The sequence below is a fragment of the Syzygium oleosum genome, unplaced genomic scaffold, assembly GCF_021117445.2.
Source record: "Syzygium oleosum isolate NSW1041296 unplaced genomic scaffold, Sole_v2.1 Sole_v2.17, whole genome shotgun sequence".
NCBI lineage: Eukaryota > Viridiplantae > Streptophyta > Magnoliopsida > Myrtales > Myrtaceae > Syzygium > Syzygium oleosum.
The window spans coordinates 5,254,998-5,273,641 of record NW_026607501.1 but is presented as its reverse complement, the minus strand read 5'-3'; the positions used below and the strand labels follow the sequence as shown (position 1 = coordinate 5,273,641).

At 40.9% G+C, this 18,644-nt stretch overlaps 1 protein-coding gene across 1 annotated transcript in view; it reads left to right on the top strand.

The window, feature by feature from the left end:
• The first annotated feature begins 1,771 nt into the window (after positions 1 to 1,771).
• The window catches only part of LOC115694334 (uncharacterized), a 30,839-nt gene continuing 13,966 nt past the window's right edge, over positions 1,772 to 18,644 (top strand). The window contains exons 1-2 of the mRNA XM_030621464.1: positions 1,772 to 2,194; positions 2,285 to 4,416. Of these exons, the coding sequence (XP_030477324.1) occupies positions 1,772 to 2,194; positions 2,285 to 4,416 (2,555 nt within the window). The remainder of the gene's footprint in view (positions 2,195 to 2,284; positions 4,417 to 18,644) is intronic.

The window sequence follows — 18,644 nt, the reverse complement described above, 5'->3', positions numbered from 1 at the left end:
GGATAAAAGCGGAGGCTAAGGAGCATAGCCCATTCTGGGAGATGTTTCACAAGGTGGAGGGTGAAGAGTCGGAGGTGGAAGAAGTTATTCCAGTGACATCGCTTCAGGAAGAACCATCTGAAAACAGTCAAGCTATGGGCACTACGGAGATGCAACAACCTGCAATAGTCCAATACACCAACCAGAATCAAGAGGGAAGCATTTGGAGGGCTTTGGGGAAGAGACCACAGGAAGCTCAGCTGCTGATTTCCGATGTTCCTTGGGTGGAAACCCCCTCGGTAAGCATTCCAAGGAAAGCAAAAAGCTCTAGAAATGGACTAAAAGTTCCTGCAACAAAGAAGGTACGAAGGCATAACCCCTACTTACCTCAGGGAGCTAATTTGAAGAGAAGTGATGATGACCTGCTGCATGATACCCCGATAAGGGTAGAGGAAGACCCCAAGTTGTGGGCTTTGGTGGCTAGCCCTAATAAGCCACCGGGAGATAAATGAAGTTCTTGAGCTGGAATGTCCGGGGGTTGGGTTCTACCCTGACATTCCAGCATCTTAGAGCCCTAGTGGTTCAAGAAAGACCCAATGTTATGTTCCTAATGGAGACAAAAAATAGAAAGGAAGTAGTGGAAAGAGTCCAGAAGCAACTAAATTTTCAGAAATCCACAATAGTGGATCCGGTAGGAAGAGCGGGAGGGCTAGTGGTGATGTGGTGTGAAGAAATCCAATTGGAGATCTTGGAGTGCTCGGCTGACTTTATAGATGTATCTTGTCAAGAGCCAATGAGTGGACAACACATGAGGATTGGCTTTGTGTATGCTTCAACAAACTATCAGGAAAGACTTACTTTATGGCAAAGGATGCAAAGAATTCATACTGAAAACGTCTATCCATGGGTTTGTATGGGAGATTTCAATGAGATCTTATACCACTGGGAGAAGATAGGGAAGAAAGAAGCGGACTACTACCGGCTAGCAGCATTTCGAAGGATGATGACAGACTGTGAGCTCATGGATGTGGAGAGTAAGGGTTGTGCTTTTACCTGGACAAATAATAGAGAAGGGGAAGAACTAATCCGAAAGCGGCTAGATAGAGTTGTGTGCAATATGAACTGGCGTGTCATGTTCGCGAAGGCGGAAGCTATTGCACTACCGGCTATTGGCTCGGACCATAGCCCTATCTTGCTATCGATACACCCCCAAAGAAGAAATCAGAAAAAATTGTTCAGGTTTGAGCCTTTCTGGCTTGAAGATCCGGAATGTGATGAAATTGTTAAAAAAGCCTGGAGAGGCCACAGAACGAGCAACCAAAACATGGCAAGCAAATCAGATGCAGTGAGGAGGGCATTAATTGAATGGAGTAGGAGGAAGTTCTCGAATGCACATCTTCAGATTACCAACCTTATGGGCAGGCTCACTATGCTTACTAATAAACCAGAAGGGGAAGCCAAAAGAGAGGATATTCAGGAGACAAAAGAGAAAATTGAGATGCTGTGGAGACAAGAGGAAATGTACTGGAGCATGAGATCTAGAATTAAATGGCTGAAATGAGGCGATAAGAATACGAGATATTTTCATGCTACCACAATCCAGAGAAGGCAGAGAAACAGAATCACTACCTTAAAGATTGGGGAGGACAAATGGACCCGAGACTATCGAGAATTAAAAGAACATATACAGGCCTTTTATCTATCGTTGTTTTCCACTGAAGGGCCTACAAATATATAACCAGTGTTGAATCAGTGTCCGAATCTAGCTAAGGAAGGAATGAATGAGGCTCTAATGGCTAAGGTTACAATGGAAGAGATTAAAGCAGCGGTGTTTCAAATGGGGGCCACAAAAGCACCGGGACCAGATGGGCTAAATGGACAATTCTTCCAAAAACATTGGGAGCATGTGAACCAAGATGTGTATGGAATGGTGGAAAGTTTCTTTAATACCGGTCTTCTTGACATGTCACTAAATCGCACACACATAGTAGTGATCCCTAAAGTTATGAACCCGGAGAGCATCAACCAATACAGGCCGATCAGCTTGTGCAATTTCAGCTATAAGATTATTTCTAAAGTTATGGTTAATAGGCTTAAACAGTGGCTTCCCGACCTTATTTCCCCTGAGCAAAGTGCATTTGTCAGTGGCCGGCAAATACAAGATAACATCTTAATTGTACAGGAAGTCTTACATCAGCTAAGAGTGCGGAAAAGGGTAAAGAAGTTCCAAGCAGTCCTGAAGTTAGATATGCAAAAGGCCTACGATAGGGTGGATTAGGACTTCCTCTGTTCCAATATGATTCAGATGGGATTTTGTGAGAGGTGGGTGAATCTTGTTAGACAGTGCATATCCACAGTCTCCTACGGAGTTAGAGTAAACGGGGAAACTCTACCATATTTCAATCCTACTCGAGGCATTCGACAAGGTGATCCTCTTTCCCCTTACTTATTCATCATTATGGCTAACGCTCTGTCATCGTTAATGCACAAAGCAGTGGAGGACGGTACAATTAAAGGAATCAAACTCAATAGGTGGTGCCCGACCTTATCGCACCTACTTTTTGCAGACGATGCTATCTTTTTCCTTGACGGGTCAACTCAAGAATGTCAAAATGTGGCAAATATCATGAATCAATATTGCCAGGCTTCGGGACAAGCGGTTAACCTGAATAAATCAGGAATCTTCTTTAGCAAAGGATGTCCACAGCAGGTGAAAAATAGACTAGCCGAGGAGCTTAGAGTGCCGATAATTGAAAAAATGGGGAAATACTTGGGCATTCCATCGGACTGGGGCCAATCAAAGAAAGAAATGTTTGCATGGGTGCTTGCAAGGGTGCATTCCAAGCTAGAAGGATGGAACGCAAGGCTAATGTCGAAAGCTGGCAAAGAAATCCTCATTAAAACAGTAGTCCAGGCGCTCCCTCAATATGCGATGTCAATTTTTAAAATCCCGATCTCCGTTTGCAAGGCCATAGAGAGAAGAATTGCTGCATTTTGGTGGAAGCAAAAAGCTGACACAGAAGGGATTCACTGGAAAAGTTGGGAAACTTTGAAGAAAAGAAAAGACTTGGGAGGACTGGGGTTCAGGGACCTTATCACTTTGAACAAAGCCATTTTGGGGAAACAAGCCTGGAGACTGGTGCATGAACCTGAAGCTTTATGGAGCCAAGTTTTGAAAGGCCTCTATTACCCACAAGGACAGTTTTGGCATGCAAAAAAAGGCCATCGACCATCGTGGGGTTGGCAAAGTCTGATTGTGGGAAGAGAAGCTATAGAAAAGGATGCCAGATGGAGAGTCGGGGATGGTAGGAAAATTAAAACTAGAGAGGATGTATGGCTCCCTATAGGGAAGATTGGAGGTCCAGCAAGGCAGAATGAACCACAACAGGTGGCTGACCTTATCAACCAGGAAACCCACGAATGGAAAGAACAAGCATTGAAAGAAATCTTTCAAGAGGAAGTGGTGAATCAGATATTGCTAATCCCTATCAGCACAACTCCAGTAGAGGATAAATTGATATGGACAGGCACCAAATCAGGAGATTATACAGTCAAAGGGGGCTACAACCGCATCCGAATGACAGATAGCATGCAAGATAATAACAACCTGGCCTCATCATCATACCAGCCACCTAGAAACCTATGGACTTCAATTTGGCAGCTACCAGTTTACCCAAAGATACGTTTCTTCCTATGGAGCTTATGTCAAAATGCTCTCCCAACTCGAGAAAACCTCTATAAACGCAAGTGCGTACCTGACCCTCTTTGTCCCATCTGTCGCAACCATCCTGAAACCACAGAGCACCTATTCCTGCTATGTAAATGGACAACCCAAGTTTGGTCAGATTACAGAATATGCATCAACATACAGCCGGCCCAAATTACTCGTACCGAAGCATGGCTAGCAACGTACCTCGCAATTGGTCTGAACAGTGAAACGTCCTCCCCACTGGCACGCATAGCGGACTGCTTATGGCAGATCTGGAAAGGGCGAAACGCCCTGATTTTTCGCAAGCGGAAGCCGAACCCATGGCTGGTGGTAGAGGAAGCCATTAATACCGGGAATAGCTACACAAAGTTCGCCATCATCAAAGAGAAAACACGAGGGCAGAAACTGAAGGAAGCCCCCGAATTTTGGAAGCCGCCGGAGAAGGGGAGCCGTAAATGGAACGTAGACGCGGCCTGGAGCGCCGATTCGGGGAACGGATCTGTTGCGGGACTATGCCGAGATCACGAAGGGAGGATGATCGACGGGTTCGCCAAGGGTATCTTGGCACCGAACTCCTCCGCAGCCGAAACCCTAGCCATTCGAGAGTGCCTGCAACACGAGCTCAAGAAGGCGAAGCACAGAGACGTCCACAAACTAAAGGAGGGGAAGTACAAAGAAGTCCACGAACTTGGAAGTACAACAGTGGAGTTCAACTCTGACTGTTCCATGTGTATTAAGTGGATAATGGGCCTTGAAATTAGCCCATGGTCAATCCAATCGGTCGTCAGACTGCCAAAGCTTATTAGTCCAATTACCGCACGGATCAATCTCTTTTTGCGACCGAGAAACGAATCAAGCCGCCGATTGCCTAGCCCGGGCCCATCAAAAAGGCCTTCTCAAACCAAACTGGCTCTTGCACCCCCCTTCTTTCCTTTTATCAATACTTTATTCGGATATCATGATCTCTTGTAACGAACTATCTTCTAAGTAAATGAAATTACAAGAGCTTTATGACCAAAAAAAAAAGTATGAAAAACATTACATCGATACCATTATTGTAGTTCTCTCTTCAATATTGTTCCATATATTAAGATTGATTTACAAAAATAATATTATATATTTATATTAAATGCGATCCATGTGTAATTTGTCAGGTTAACCATTCTATACTTTTGTAGACTAGTGTCAAAATATAAAGCATTACTCGTTTATTTAAATTTTTCCATGCGATACTTTTTTGGTACACTAAGAAGCCCAAGTATTTTTTTCGACCAATCATTTGAAAAGCATTGCCTAACCTTGAATTGATCAATTGCAAACTAAACTTAATAAATCCTTTTTCCGGGAAAATAAATAAATGAAATGATAGTGACCCAAAATCAAAATAATAGTTTCAACTGGTTTAGAAATACTTTTACTATCAAAATGGGGAAGGTCATTGGACTTTTGGCTTGAATTCCATTCCACCTAAACTGCGCGATATATATGATTGGGAAAATTAAAGGTGTTTTGAATCTGCGATGTTTTCTTCCATCCAAATTAATTATTTACATTAATTGTTATGGATTACGTTCAACGTTCAAAGAATACAATAATGGCATTTTTTCTGTCGTGATTTATTTTTTTGGTGGAATTCTCATGATTGATACATATGGTTGATAACGTGGAAAGTACCTAAAAACCTCCAACTCAGGTTTCACTTTCTAAAGCCGAGTGACTTAGTTAATGCACCCTAATAATGGAAAATGGCCAGCAACGTTCCTCGCATTCAGCCCATGGTATGCTTGGAAAAAGATTTAGTCTCCAAAAATAACCAAAGGTCATTTAGAATCATTTTATTAAATCAAGCCAATTATATAATAAAAAAATGAAAGACTTCCATTGCTCCCACAGTAAAACACATTATTTTACCATTCTTGTAGTTAGCTCTATTATTCTATCCATTCAATCGCCATTGTATTTGGCAAAAACAAAAAACAAAAAAAAAAATTAAACATCGCATGAGAAACGGGCCCTATTAATCTCAAGTCAATTTGAGAAATCGTTAGATTAGTGTAGTATATGAATCAAACTGAATTCAAACCATTTAGATGGATGAGTTTTATCCAATCTGACAGTCGAAACTTGATTTAGCACGTAAGTGATAGGTTTAATGAGTAATTTCCCCGTAATTTTTCACTAGTGTCTTCATTGGAATTATGGGTCCACCCCCTGAAATCTGCAGCCCAAATAGTGAAGAAATCCATAACCCATATCAGATTTGGTTTGTCTCCTTCTTTGCATTGAATGCACTTCCTGTCATGCCCCGAACCCCCATCGAGCTTGCGACATCCCCTGCTGCGGTCGAATTTGTTGCGACGTCCCAGGAACGTCGCCGACCCAACCCAGACATCAGAGCCACATGCGGAAGCGAATAACAAAACCCCGGACAAATAATGACGACAACGGGATAAAACAACAGAACAATCCAGCAACCACATATTCATACAACACCAAATATACAAACATCATATTACAGACATAAATACAGACTAACATCCTCAGCCACCGTTTAAACAAAAGTTCAGGGGTTTGATTACCTTAACTTCACTATCGGATTACCCAAGTTATACAACCGCTAAAACACCCTAGGGAAAAACCTAAGGGTCGCCCTCTTCCATTCTGCTTCTGAATCTTCGGGTCTGAGTCTCCGGACACTCACCTGCAACTCCACTGGGCACCAAAATCAGCTCCCCGAACTTCCAAAAAGAAAAGGCGCACTTCCCGGGTTTAGGGCTGAGGGTCTGAAATTGGCGGTTATACAACCGTGAGACGAATCTCAATAAGTGTACAACCCCAAACCCCACGTAGGCACTCACGTACCGCCAGACAAAAACACGCATAACATGCAACGATCAATCAAACTACCAACCACACACGAACCTACCTGGAATCCATCATACACGTTCCTGCACGTTAGACAATAACACAATCAATATACCACAGCAATAAATCACAGACGCGCGTGTGTCTCAATTATGAGATAAAACCCACTTGGGCACGTCCCATACCGTGCCTAGCAGTTTTTACCCCATGATTAAGCATCACATCACGCGATATAAACACACTCGCACACCACTCACACCATGCGTCACTTTCTCAAACCTCGCTCCTCAAGCCAATTTCCGCTCATTCTCAACTCTTCCACCACTACCACGCCCGCGTAAAACGCATCAGGCCAACGGTCTTCTGACCTCGTCAGGCATCGTCATCCCGTCGGGCCGGGCATCGTCACCTTGTCAGGGACGGCATCGTCCCGCGTAAACGTACACGCCTCAGGACGGAATCCTACACACACTTTCCTTCTACCGCGCCCGCGTAAAACGCATCAGGCCAACGGTCTTCTGACCACGTCAGGCATCGACACCTCGTCAAGCCGGGCATCGTCACCTCGTCAGGGACGGCATCGTCCCGCGTAACGTGCACGCCTCAGGACGGACCTTTTCAACCAAACCACATTTCCATATCCTCGCTCCACTCAAACCACACTTACACACGACCAACAAACACACGGCCAAACATACACATTTCACACACACATTTCACAATTTCTCATCCTCGTCACACGAACACGCTACCCAATCACACATTATTGGCACGCGAATGCACTACCACACCACCACACCACCACACTTCCACACTTCACGGCCACACACACGCGACACATGGCCAGTCCACAATCAGCCCAAGCACAATCCCAAATCGGCCAACAACCACACAATCATATCACAACACATACGATCAACACACAAACTGGCATTTCTCCACACCCAAACGTTATCAAATTAGTTCAGGCCCTTCACGGCAATTTCACAAAATCTCGGGCCGGACCTAACAGTACCAACCACATGACAAACAGCACCCCACAGCACCTAAAACCACACATCACAGCCATCAATCAGACTTTTTCGCCCCCAAAATCACCATATCTCACTCCCGGCTCTTCATGGCACTTTCATAAAATTACGAGCCGGTCCTAATGGTACTAACCGTGTATCGAACAGCCACTCACAGCACATCACACGGCATATCACAGCCAGCAAACAGTATTTTCTGCACCCAATTTTATCCCGATCAATCCGCAACATCACAGCCTTAACTCAGCCTCCTAAACCTCGAAATTTCATCGCCAAATCAGTCCACGACAAACCAATTTCCAGCCCTTGATTCAGTCCCGAAATAGCCACAAAAACAGCCCCTAAAATGCCTAAATCAAGTCCTAAACGGGCCTAGAAATACCCGAGGTCCTAAATGACATTTGGGGAAAACACTTACCTAAGAGAAACAAGGCAGCTCGGCTGGACAGGGGCGGGAACAGTGGGCCAGCAGCAGCAGCGGCGTCGCCGGCGTACGGACACGCGACGTACGGACGCCCGTACGGACACCGTACGGATCCGTACGGACACCGACGTACGGCGACGTACGGCGAGGCTGGACGTCCCTGTGGCAGCAGCTCGCCCGTTCGAGCTCCGGCGCGGCGGCGATCGGCCTCCAAGCGGCGGTTCTCGGCTTTCCTTTCGCCGAACGGGGAAAAAGAGGGAGAGAAAGACAAGATGGGGCGGTGCTGCTGGTGGGTGGTGGCTGGACAAGGCAGCAGCAGCGACGACGGCGGTCGGCGTGGCTCCGGCGAGCTCCGGCGAGGACGGCCAAGGAAGAAGGAAAACGGAGGAGGAGGAAGAATCGTGGGGGAGGGGCTGCTGTGGGTGGTCTGGCCGAATAGGGCTGGGAGGAGAGAGAGAGAGAGAGAGGGTCAGCTGGTCAAATATGACAGCCCCCAAGTGCCACGTGTCGCGATCCTACGCACTTTGACCATTTTACCCTTGATCCGACAGCCCTTATTTGTCCAAATCCAATAATTGAGGGGTAAAAGTGTCCAAGGCCCAATAATGCAGCTGAAAAACCATTAATAATAATCCCAAATAATTACCCAAAATTCGGAACTGAAACGGGCCCAGGGGCAAAATTGTCATTTTTCCGGTCCCGGGGCGAAATTCTAATTTTCGCACATACGCGTTCCATATATGCGTGGCCAACCTAATATGGTGTCGGAATCGCGAAATTCATCGCGCAAGCCCTCGAAAATCCACGTCAAAGTTTCGGGAATAAAATAATATTATTTTTCCAATTTTTGTCGAAATTCCAATTTTTGTCCATAACGACTCCCGGTATGCGTGGCCACCCAAAAATGGCGTCGGCCTCGAAAAATAACCTCAAACGACCTCAGAATCGCCATCGGTGACCAGAGGGGCAAAATCATAATTTTCCGGGTCCCGGACCGAAATCCATTTTTTTGCAGAAATGGGTGGCCTCAAGGTTGGCCAAGCCAAAAACGTCATCGGCCGCTCAAAATTGTCACTTTCAAAATTCTCGATTCCCGGGCCCGAATTCCAAGAAATGACTAAAATCAAACAATCGCGACTTTAGCTTATCTCTTGCTAACGGGTGGCTCATTGGGATTACGCGCTCTCGACCTGTGACCGACACTAAGACAAATCACGTTTAAGTTTGCTCGAACCAAGACGACCTCGATTGTCATATAATTGCGAGGGTCTGTCACTAGTGCCCTTTGGACACGATCAATCAAATAGATCGGTCTCGGTTGGCTCAAAACATTCCCTCGTCAATCGATATGGTCGAAGATCGAACCCAGGTCGAGTTCTTTGGTCGTGCGAACTCAATCCCGTAATAGCCCTACCCCTAAGGTTAGCATCCCGTGAATGCGCATTTCCGGGTGAGATCTCACTATAAGTGCATTGGCCAAAATATTCATTTCATGAATCCCGGAAAAAGGATCGAAAATTCAGACTGTTACGCTTCCACCCATGTCAGATTTGGTCTGTCCCTTCCTGTGCATTGAATGCACTTCCACCCATGGCTTCCATGTGCCAATTCAATTTATGCATACCTCATATGGAATTGCCTGATTCTCTCCTTAACATCGTTGTAACCCCCCTCTATATAAATCTCGATCCCCTCTTCCATTTTCATCTCTATTGCTCTCAATCAAAACCCTAACAAAGGTTGTGTGTGTGTGTCTGATCTTTAGTGTTTGTGAAGAAGAAGCTGCTTATGAAGAAAATGGCCGCCACACCGTCTGCCGCTGTGAACCACCAGATTCAGTGCATCATTTGCTTGGAGGGCCTAGCCTTGCGCACCACACCTTCCATTTGGATAGGTTTTTCGTCTTTGAAAAAAAATACATATATATACACATGTATTTCTTTTTGCTTCTTTTCTCTGTGTGTTTGTGTGCTTCTTTAATCGACTGTTATATCTTAAGCCAGTGTGTTGTAATCTGAAGATCATTGTCTAAAATCACAATTTAGCAAGCGATGTTATTAGATAAATCTTCCAAGGAAAAACTGCCAATTTTTGTGAAGTTTGCATTGTTTTTTTTTACGTATGACATTTCAGGGTTCCCCTTTTTAAAATGACAAAAAAGAAAAGAAAAAAGACAAAAAATTAAGAGGAGGTTACATTTCAGCCAAATAAATAAAGGGTTAATACCGCAAAAAACCCCAAACTGGTACACTTGTGACAATTTTACCCAAAACTAATATTTTGACCAACAAAAACCCCAAACTGGTACATCCATGACAAATTTACCCTCTATTTATTTCCGTTAAATTTTAATGTCAAATTGCTTTGTTAAATGACACACGACAGTTGACTGATATGCCAGTTTTATGTTTGAACCTCCATTTGTCATAGATGTAACAGTTTGTGATTTTTTTTGTATTAATTCAATTTAACGGAAACTAACGGGGTCATAAATGTACCAATTTGGGGTTTTTAGTGGTCAAAATATCAGTTTTTGGTAAATTTGTCACGGTGTACCAGTTTGGGGTTATTTGTTGTCAAAAAATTAGTTTTGGGTAAAATTGGCATAGGTATACCAGTTTGGGATTTTTTATGGTATTAACCCTAAATAAAATGTGTTGATTGTAAAAAATAAAAAAGAGTTAACCATTTTTACTAGAGAGTGCAGTTGTAATAGAATTACTGTTTCTTCCTCTATTTTGGGCTTTTATCATAAATTAAAACCAATCACGATTTTGTTGACGGTAAACATATGGAATCTTAAGGTCAAGTTTTCAAAAATAAAAAGTGTCGACTATTTTTATTTGTAGCAATTAACTAACGACCCACCGCATCATTGGTGATGGATGGGGATGTTTAGAAAAGTTTGTACCTAATATTTTCTTACTATGAAATAGCATAGTTAAGGTAAAATCAAGAAGTCTATGATTGATGATGGTTCAGAGTGGCGTTCGGTGCAGTGGCCATTTAAAACTTCAACTAGACCAGGTACCTTATAAATTGGATCACTTTGATTGTACTAAGCATATCTATTTGTCTAATTTTCTATTATCATCATTGTGATTCCTTTGTATAGGCTTTTTATGTTGAAATGTATTGTGCGTTACATTTTGTTTAGTGATCTTTCCACACTTCAGTTTTTTTTTTTTTGCGTCGAATTAATGAATCCCATATTTTTAATTACCTGTCATCTTTTTTAAAAAGTAGAGAGAGACCACAACATTAGCGCTACACGTGAGGAGAGATTTCAATTGACTTATCTTGGTGAGTGAGGATATATGCCGCAGTCTATCTTGAAGAGTAAATTGAAAATGTTAATTCGTCCTTAGATTATCTTAATTCTCGTTACTGTAGAGCTGACATAATTAATATACTCGTGCAAACACAAATTCAATAGCATCGTCGCCCTAGCTAGACATATCAGATTGCCATGACTTGATATTTCTTAAATTGAGCTCAAATAATTTGAAAACCAATACCAAATGCATGGTTTGAAACTTTGTGGTGAATGGCCAAGTGAGGCAAATCATTGCGAGATTCATGTTCTTTGCGATGCCGATGACTACATGACTGGTTACACTATTTAGACTTACCTTTGGTTGAACTGTCTAATTCACATGAAATCAATATCTATAGTAGCAAAAAGTTAGAAGCATCTATAGGTAATATTAGTCATGTGGCTTAAATTCATCAATCATTGCAAATGCAAGGTTTAATTCACTCAACTTGATCTCATTAAGCTATTTCGGGGCAAGTCTAATTGACTCGTTAGTGGTGAGGAGATCTTGATAGACCAACATGAATGGCGATTTGTGCAGCTCTCTAGAATCGTACCTACAACAATTGAGAGAGAGAGAGAGAGAGAGAGAGAGAGAGAGAGAGAGAGAGAGAGAGAGAGAGAGAGAGAGAGAGAGAGAGAGAGAGAGAGAGAGAGAGAGAGAGAGAGAGAGAGAGAGAGGGGTTTGCGATCGGCGATATAGGGAGCATATATAGGCAAGAGTTTTGGACCAAAGAATGTGCTACGGTATCGTGAAATTACCATTGTGGGTCTAAGGAAGACGAATATGCCGAGAAAGTCCCTTCTCTCTCCACTTGCAATCTTTAACTTCTTTTGTCTATCAAAATATGACGACCTGATAATTCACACCTTATTTTTGTTTGATGGCCAAGTTAGGCAGGGCAACAAGGTCAGGTCATAACGGTTTGGCCTATAGTCCATCATGCATGGCACTGTTGCAAGCTGGGCTGACCCATTTATGTACTCGACCCGGCTCGGATGACACTTCTAAGTCAATGTCAAATGAGAACTGTTATAATTTCTAATGTGTTAACTTTTCTTATGAAATGTGGAATTTGTGTTTTTGCTAAAAAGCTTCTTTTCGTATATAGTATTTCTCGAATAAATCACTACACCAAAACGGGAGCCAGGATAAATTATAGTAGAGTCAAGTGATGACAGCATGAGATATTTACGAACCTGACGATCAATTGCAAGTTTTACATTCAAATTTTACGACTTGGGTGATAAGTTAGGAAGAAGTTGATCAATTAGTCTCTTTAATCAACACTAATATTTTGAAGAAATCAATCCTAGGGCCATATAAATTAATTCAACTCACAAAATAATTGGAAATTTAAGTCAACAAGTACATTTAAAATGCTTAAGCAAGTACGAGGAACTCCACAACTCAAGACAAAATTGTCCAAGAAAATTAAGAAAAATTGGTAGTCGATGCTATTAATTAGTCATTCCCTAAATTCTTCTCACACATACCCTGTCGAAGTGCAATTAGTGCGTGTGACCAATTAAATAGGAGAACACTCACCAACATATGTTCGCACAAAGCACGCGCTCACGTAGCAAGTTAGTATCGGAACTCGCTCGTGTGCTAATTAGCATTAGCATATAACATATTTATGTGAAATTAAATAATATATTCATTTATATGACAAATTAACAGAAATTGTCCCCGAAGTTTGATCCAATGTGCAATGTTATGCATGAACTTTTAATTTGTTCAATGTGATTATTAAATTACTAGTAAATGTTCAATCTAGTTCTTAGAGTATATGAAAATGTTCAATGTCATCCTTATGTTAAAAGTTCAGGGACGACATTGCACATTAAACTAAAGTTCATGGATCATTTGTACGATTTTTCGAAAAGACATCAACACAAACAAACTATATAAAAGCTAAAATTGTTAAAGGAAAGGGAATACAAAAAGGTAGTGAAAGTAGATTGGAATTAGTGGATGATAAATCTTTTATGTTGCATTAATTTATGCTTATAGTGAGTGGACATTTTAAGGAGAAATTCTGTGCGGGGGCTTAAAAAGGAGGAAATCGATCTATTAATATGAGCAAGATATTAGTGAAAATCTACATATATCAAGTTATTTTTCTGTTGGACGTGATAGAGATTAGAGACATAGATATATAGTTGAATTTAAGATGTTCTCCCTATGGAACATCTTAGGGCGCCGTTAGCTCAACAAGCAAAGTCCTCAACTCCCTTTTTTTCCCTCACTTCAAATTGATCCAAGTCACATTTAGGGTTACCAACCGCAAAAAACGTTACGACTAATATTATTATTGTATTTCTCACTTCAATAGTGTTTTGCATACTAAGATCGATTTACAAAAATATTATATTGAATGATGTAGCATGTTTGTATGAGTATTCAATATTATTCACTTGTAATTTGTCAGGTTATCCAGTCTATAGTTTTGTAGACTAGTGTCAGTATATATATCACCATTCACTTATTTGAATTTTTCCTTGTGCTATTTTTGTGATGGCTAAAAAGCGCAAATATTTTTCGACTAATCATTTGGAAGGCACATCCTTACCTTAAGTTGATCAATTGCAAACTAAACTCAATAAGTGAAGTGGTGGTGACGCAAAATCAAAATAATCGTTTTGATTGGTTTTGAAATACTTTTATTTTCGAAAATCACGAAGCATGTCATACTTTTTGCTTGACCCTGATCTGTCTAAATTACGCACTTGTATATGATTCGGAAAATTTTGGGGCTTTGAAATTACATATTTTCTTCCATTAAGATGAGTTATTCACATTAATTGTTATGGATTATGTTCAACGTTCAAAGAATACAATAATGGCATTTTGTTGTCATGGTTGACAATATGGAAAGTACCTAAAAAGTCCAACTCAGGTTTCACTCTCTAAAGCGAGTAACTTAGTTAATGCACCCTAATAATGGAAAATGGCCGGCTTTATTCCTTTACATTCAAGCCAGGGTATGTTTGGATAAAGATTAAGCCTAGATGACCGAATGTGATTTAGATTCATTTTATTAAATCAAGCAAATAAAATTATAAAAAGATGTAAGAAATTCCTTGCTCCCACCATAAAACACAAGTTTACTTTATCGTTCTTGGGGTAGGCTCTATACTCCTATCCATTCAATCGCCATTCTAGATAAAAAAAGAAGAAGAAGAAAATTACACTTTCGATCTGTTGGTCCCACACTACCAATTCCTAGTGGCCTATAAGTGCATATCGTGTGCCAAACGAGCCCCATTAATCTCAAATCAATCAGAGAAATCGTTAGATGAGTATAGTGTATGAATCAAACTAAATTCAGACCATTGAGCTTGATGGATCTTATCCAATATGATAGTCCAAATTTGATTTAGTATATACGAGTAATTTCTCCATCGTTGTCACTAGTGTCATCCTTGGGATTGTGCTCCCACCCCAAGATCCGTAACCAAAACAATGAAGAAGTCCACAACCCATATTGGATTTGGTCTGTGTCTTCTTTTGCGGGGGAAGAACATTAGAAGTGTCAAAACTTATGTACGGCGCTCACTTTAGTGCCAAAAGTTTTTTTCAGATCACTTAAGTGCCACTTTTTTTTTTTAAAAAGGATCACTTAAGTGCCAACACCGATTTGGATTGCTAGAAATCTGACATGACCATATTTTATTAATTTCTCAGTCCTACGTGGCACGTCGGTGCTGAAGGGGACAATTTTTTTTATAATATTTTAATATATTTTTTCGTTTTTTTAAATATTTTTTCTGGTTTTTTTTTTCTTTTTTTCCTTCTTTTCTTTCTTTCTTTTCTTTCGTCTTCTTCTACCTTGGCCGGTGATCGACTATCGGCCATGCTCGGCCGCTTGGCCTCACCCGGACGAGGTCGCCGTTGCCCGCCACAGGTGAGGCCTGGCCTACCCTCGCCTAGGCAAGGGTGAGCCCCGGCGAGGGCTCCCCTTGCCAGATCCGGTGAGGCCAGCCCTCGCCCAGGCCACGGCGGTCTCGCCGGATCTGGCGAGGGGAGCCCTCGCTGGGGCTCGCCCCTGCCCAAGCAAGGCGAGGCCAACCCTCGCCGGGGCTCGCTCGCCCTCGCCCAGGCAAGGGTCAGCGGGGCCTCGCTTGTGGGGGGCGACGATGGCCTCGTCCGGGCAAGGTCGGGCCTCGCCTGTGGCGGGTGACGGCGGCCTCGTCCGAGCGAGGCCAGGCGGCCGACCATGGCCGGTGGCCGAACATTGGCCAAAGGTAGAAGAAGAAAAAAGAAAAGAAAAAAAGAAAAGAAGGAAAAAAAGAAAAAAAATATTTAAAAAATCAAAATATACACATGGAAATGCCATGTAGACTGATTTTTTTTTAAAAAAAATCCAACTCAGATTAAAATTTTAATTGTAAAAGCCACGTATTAATTTGACCGGAATTTCTCGCCATTAACACTTAAGTGATCGTTTTTCCTCTAATTTGGCAGTTAAGTGAGCCGGCAAAAATTTTTGATACACAAGTTTTGGCACTTTTAGTGTTCTTCTCCACTTCCTTTGCATTGAAGGCACTCCCACCCTAGCTTCCGCATGCCATCCCTGATTTTGCATGCCTTATATGGAATTGCTTGATTCTCAAATTACCGTGGCCCCCTTAATATACATATATAACATCCCCTCGTCTATTTTCACCTCTGTCGCTCTCGATCAAAACTCTAGCAAAGGATGTGTGTCCATGTGCATGCTCTGATCTTTTGTGTTTGTGAATATTAGAGATAATTAGAGATTTCTCTAGGATAATTTTCTATATTAGAGATAATTAGATAATTTTGTTGATTCTCCATATCTCTCAAGACTATGTGTATATCTCCCTTTGATTGTGCATGTCTTGATTGATATGTTATCTTCGATAATCATCTAATATAACCTCTAAATAAGCTCATTTATTCTTCTTCATTGTACATCAAAATATACAGAAAATTTTACAATTTTCTCTTTCACTTTTGTATTTTTAACTGTGAAGAAGAAGCTGCTTTAGAGAAATTGGTGAACCACCAGAATCAATGCACCGTCCGCTGGGAGGGCTCCGCTGTCACCATACCTTCCATTTGGATAGGCGTTTCGTCTTGTGTAAATCCGCATATAAAGTGACTCAGACGCTTATTTCTACGAACTCAAATGAGTGGGACAACAACCTCAAACGACACATACCCGAAGTAAGATTAGAGCATGCGACCGGTTAAATAGGAGAATGTTCACCAATATATATTCGCACAAAGCACATACTCACATAGCTAGTTTTTAACTCGCACATGTGCAAATTAGGCATGAATTAGCATTCAATATATATATCACACACATTGTATATATATGAAATGTAGCAATATGTTCCTATTTTAGTTTTAAAACGTTATCAACACAAGCAAACTATAGAAAAGGTAAAATCGTGAAAGGAATGGAAGTCGTTTGGCATTAGTTGATGATAAATCTTAATTATGTTGCATTAATTAATGTTTATCTAGAAATATACAGTGAATGGTTAGGGACATTTTAAGGAGAAAACCAAGAATACTATATATATAAGAAATCCATCTTTTGATTATAGCGAGATATTAGTGAAAATTTACATAAATCAAGTTATTTCTTGGTGGACGTAATAAAGATTAGAGAACTAGATGTATAGTTGAATTTAAGATGTTGTTGTCCTATGGAACAACTTAGGGCATCGTTGGCTCCACAAGCAAAGCCCCTCAACTCCCTCCTTTTGCCCTCTCTCCAAATTGATCCAAGGTCACATTTAGGGTTACCAACCGTGACAAACATTACAATGGATAATATTATTGTATTTCTCACTTCAATTAAGCTTGATATATTAAGATCGATTTATAAGAGTCATATACAAAATGATGTAGCATATTTATATAAGTATTCAATGTTACTTGCTTGTTTTTGTCAGGTTACCAGTCTATACTTATATTGACCGACATCAATATATATTTTTTCATGTGATACTTTCGTGTTGACTAAAAAGCTCAAGTAATTTTCGACTAATAATTTTAAAAGCACAACCTGACCTTAAATTAATCATTTGCAAACTAAACAAAACAAATTTTTGTTTTGGCAAACTTTTACTTTTGAAGCCACAAAGCATTACGCTTTTTTCTTGACTTTGTTCTACCTAAATTACGCACATGTATGTGATTGGGAAAATTTTAGGCGCTTTGAAACCACGATGTTTTATTTCTTCCAAATTAATTCTTCACATTAATTGTTATGGATTAAGTTCAACGTTCAAAGAGTACATTTAGGGCATGTTTGTTTGTCATGATTAATTCAAATAATTGAAAATGTGGAAAGTACTTTAAAACAATTAACCCAAGTTTCACTCTCTTAAGCGAGTAGCTCAGTTAATGCACCTAATAATGGAAAATGGCCAGCTATGATCCTCTACATCCAAGCCCATGGTATGTTTGGAAAGTGATTTTAGTCTCAAAATATATCCAAATATCATTGACATTCATTTTAATAATCAAGCCAATCATATAGTGAAAAAAAGGCAAGACTTCCTTTACTCCCACCATAACAGAAGTTGATTTTACTATTCACGCTCTATGATTCTATCCATTCAATGGTTGATGTAATTGGTAAAAAAAAAGGAAATTCACTTTCGGCCGATTGGTTCAACAATTCTAATTTCTAGTGGCCATTAAGTGCACATCACGTGGGAAACGAGCTATGTTGTTATCAAATCAATCAAAATTGTTAGATGAGAATATTATATGAGTCAAACTACTTTTAAATCATTGAAACTTATGGATTTTATCCCATTTGTTGGTCCACTAGATGATAATATTATATGAGTCAAACTAAATTCAAACCATAGAAATTGATGGGTCTTATCACATCCGATCCGACCGTTCAAAATTAGTCTAATGTGTAAATTTTAGGTTAAATGAGTAACTTTTTTTCATCATTTGTCACTAGTGTCATCCTCGGAATTGTGGGCCCACCCCCAAAATCTGCAACAAAACAATGGAAAAATGCACCAACCATATCGGATCTGGTCAACATTTTCTTTTGCATTGAATGCACTTCCACCCATGGCTTCCATGTGCCAACCCAAATTATACATACCTTATACGGAGTTGCCTGATTCTCTCATTACCATCATTGGCACCCCCTTGATTTACATATCATTTCGCTCTTTCATTCTCACCTCTTTCGCTCTCCATCAAAACCCTAGCAAAGGGTGTGTGTGTTTGTGTGCATGTTCTCATCTTTTGTGTTTGTGAAGAAGGATGCGAAGAAGAAACTGCTTCTAAAGAAAATGGCCGATGCA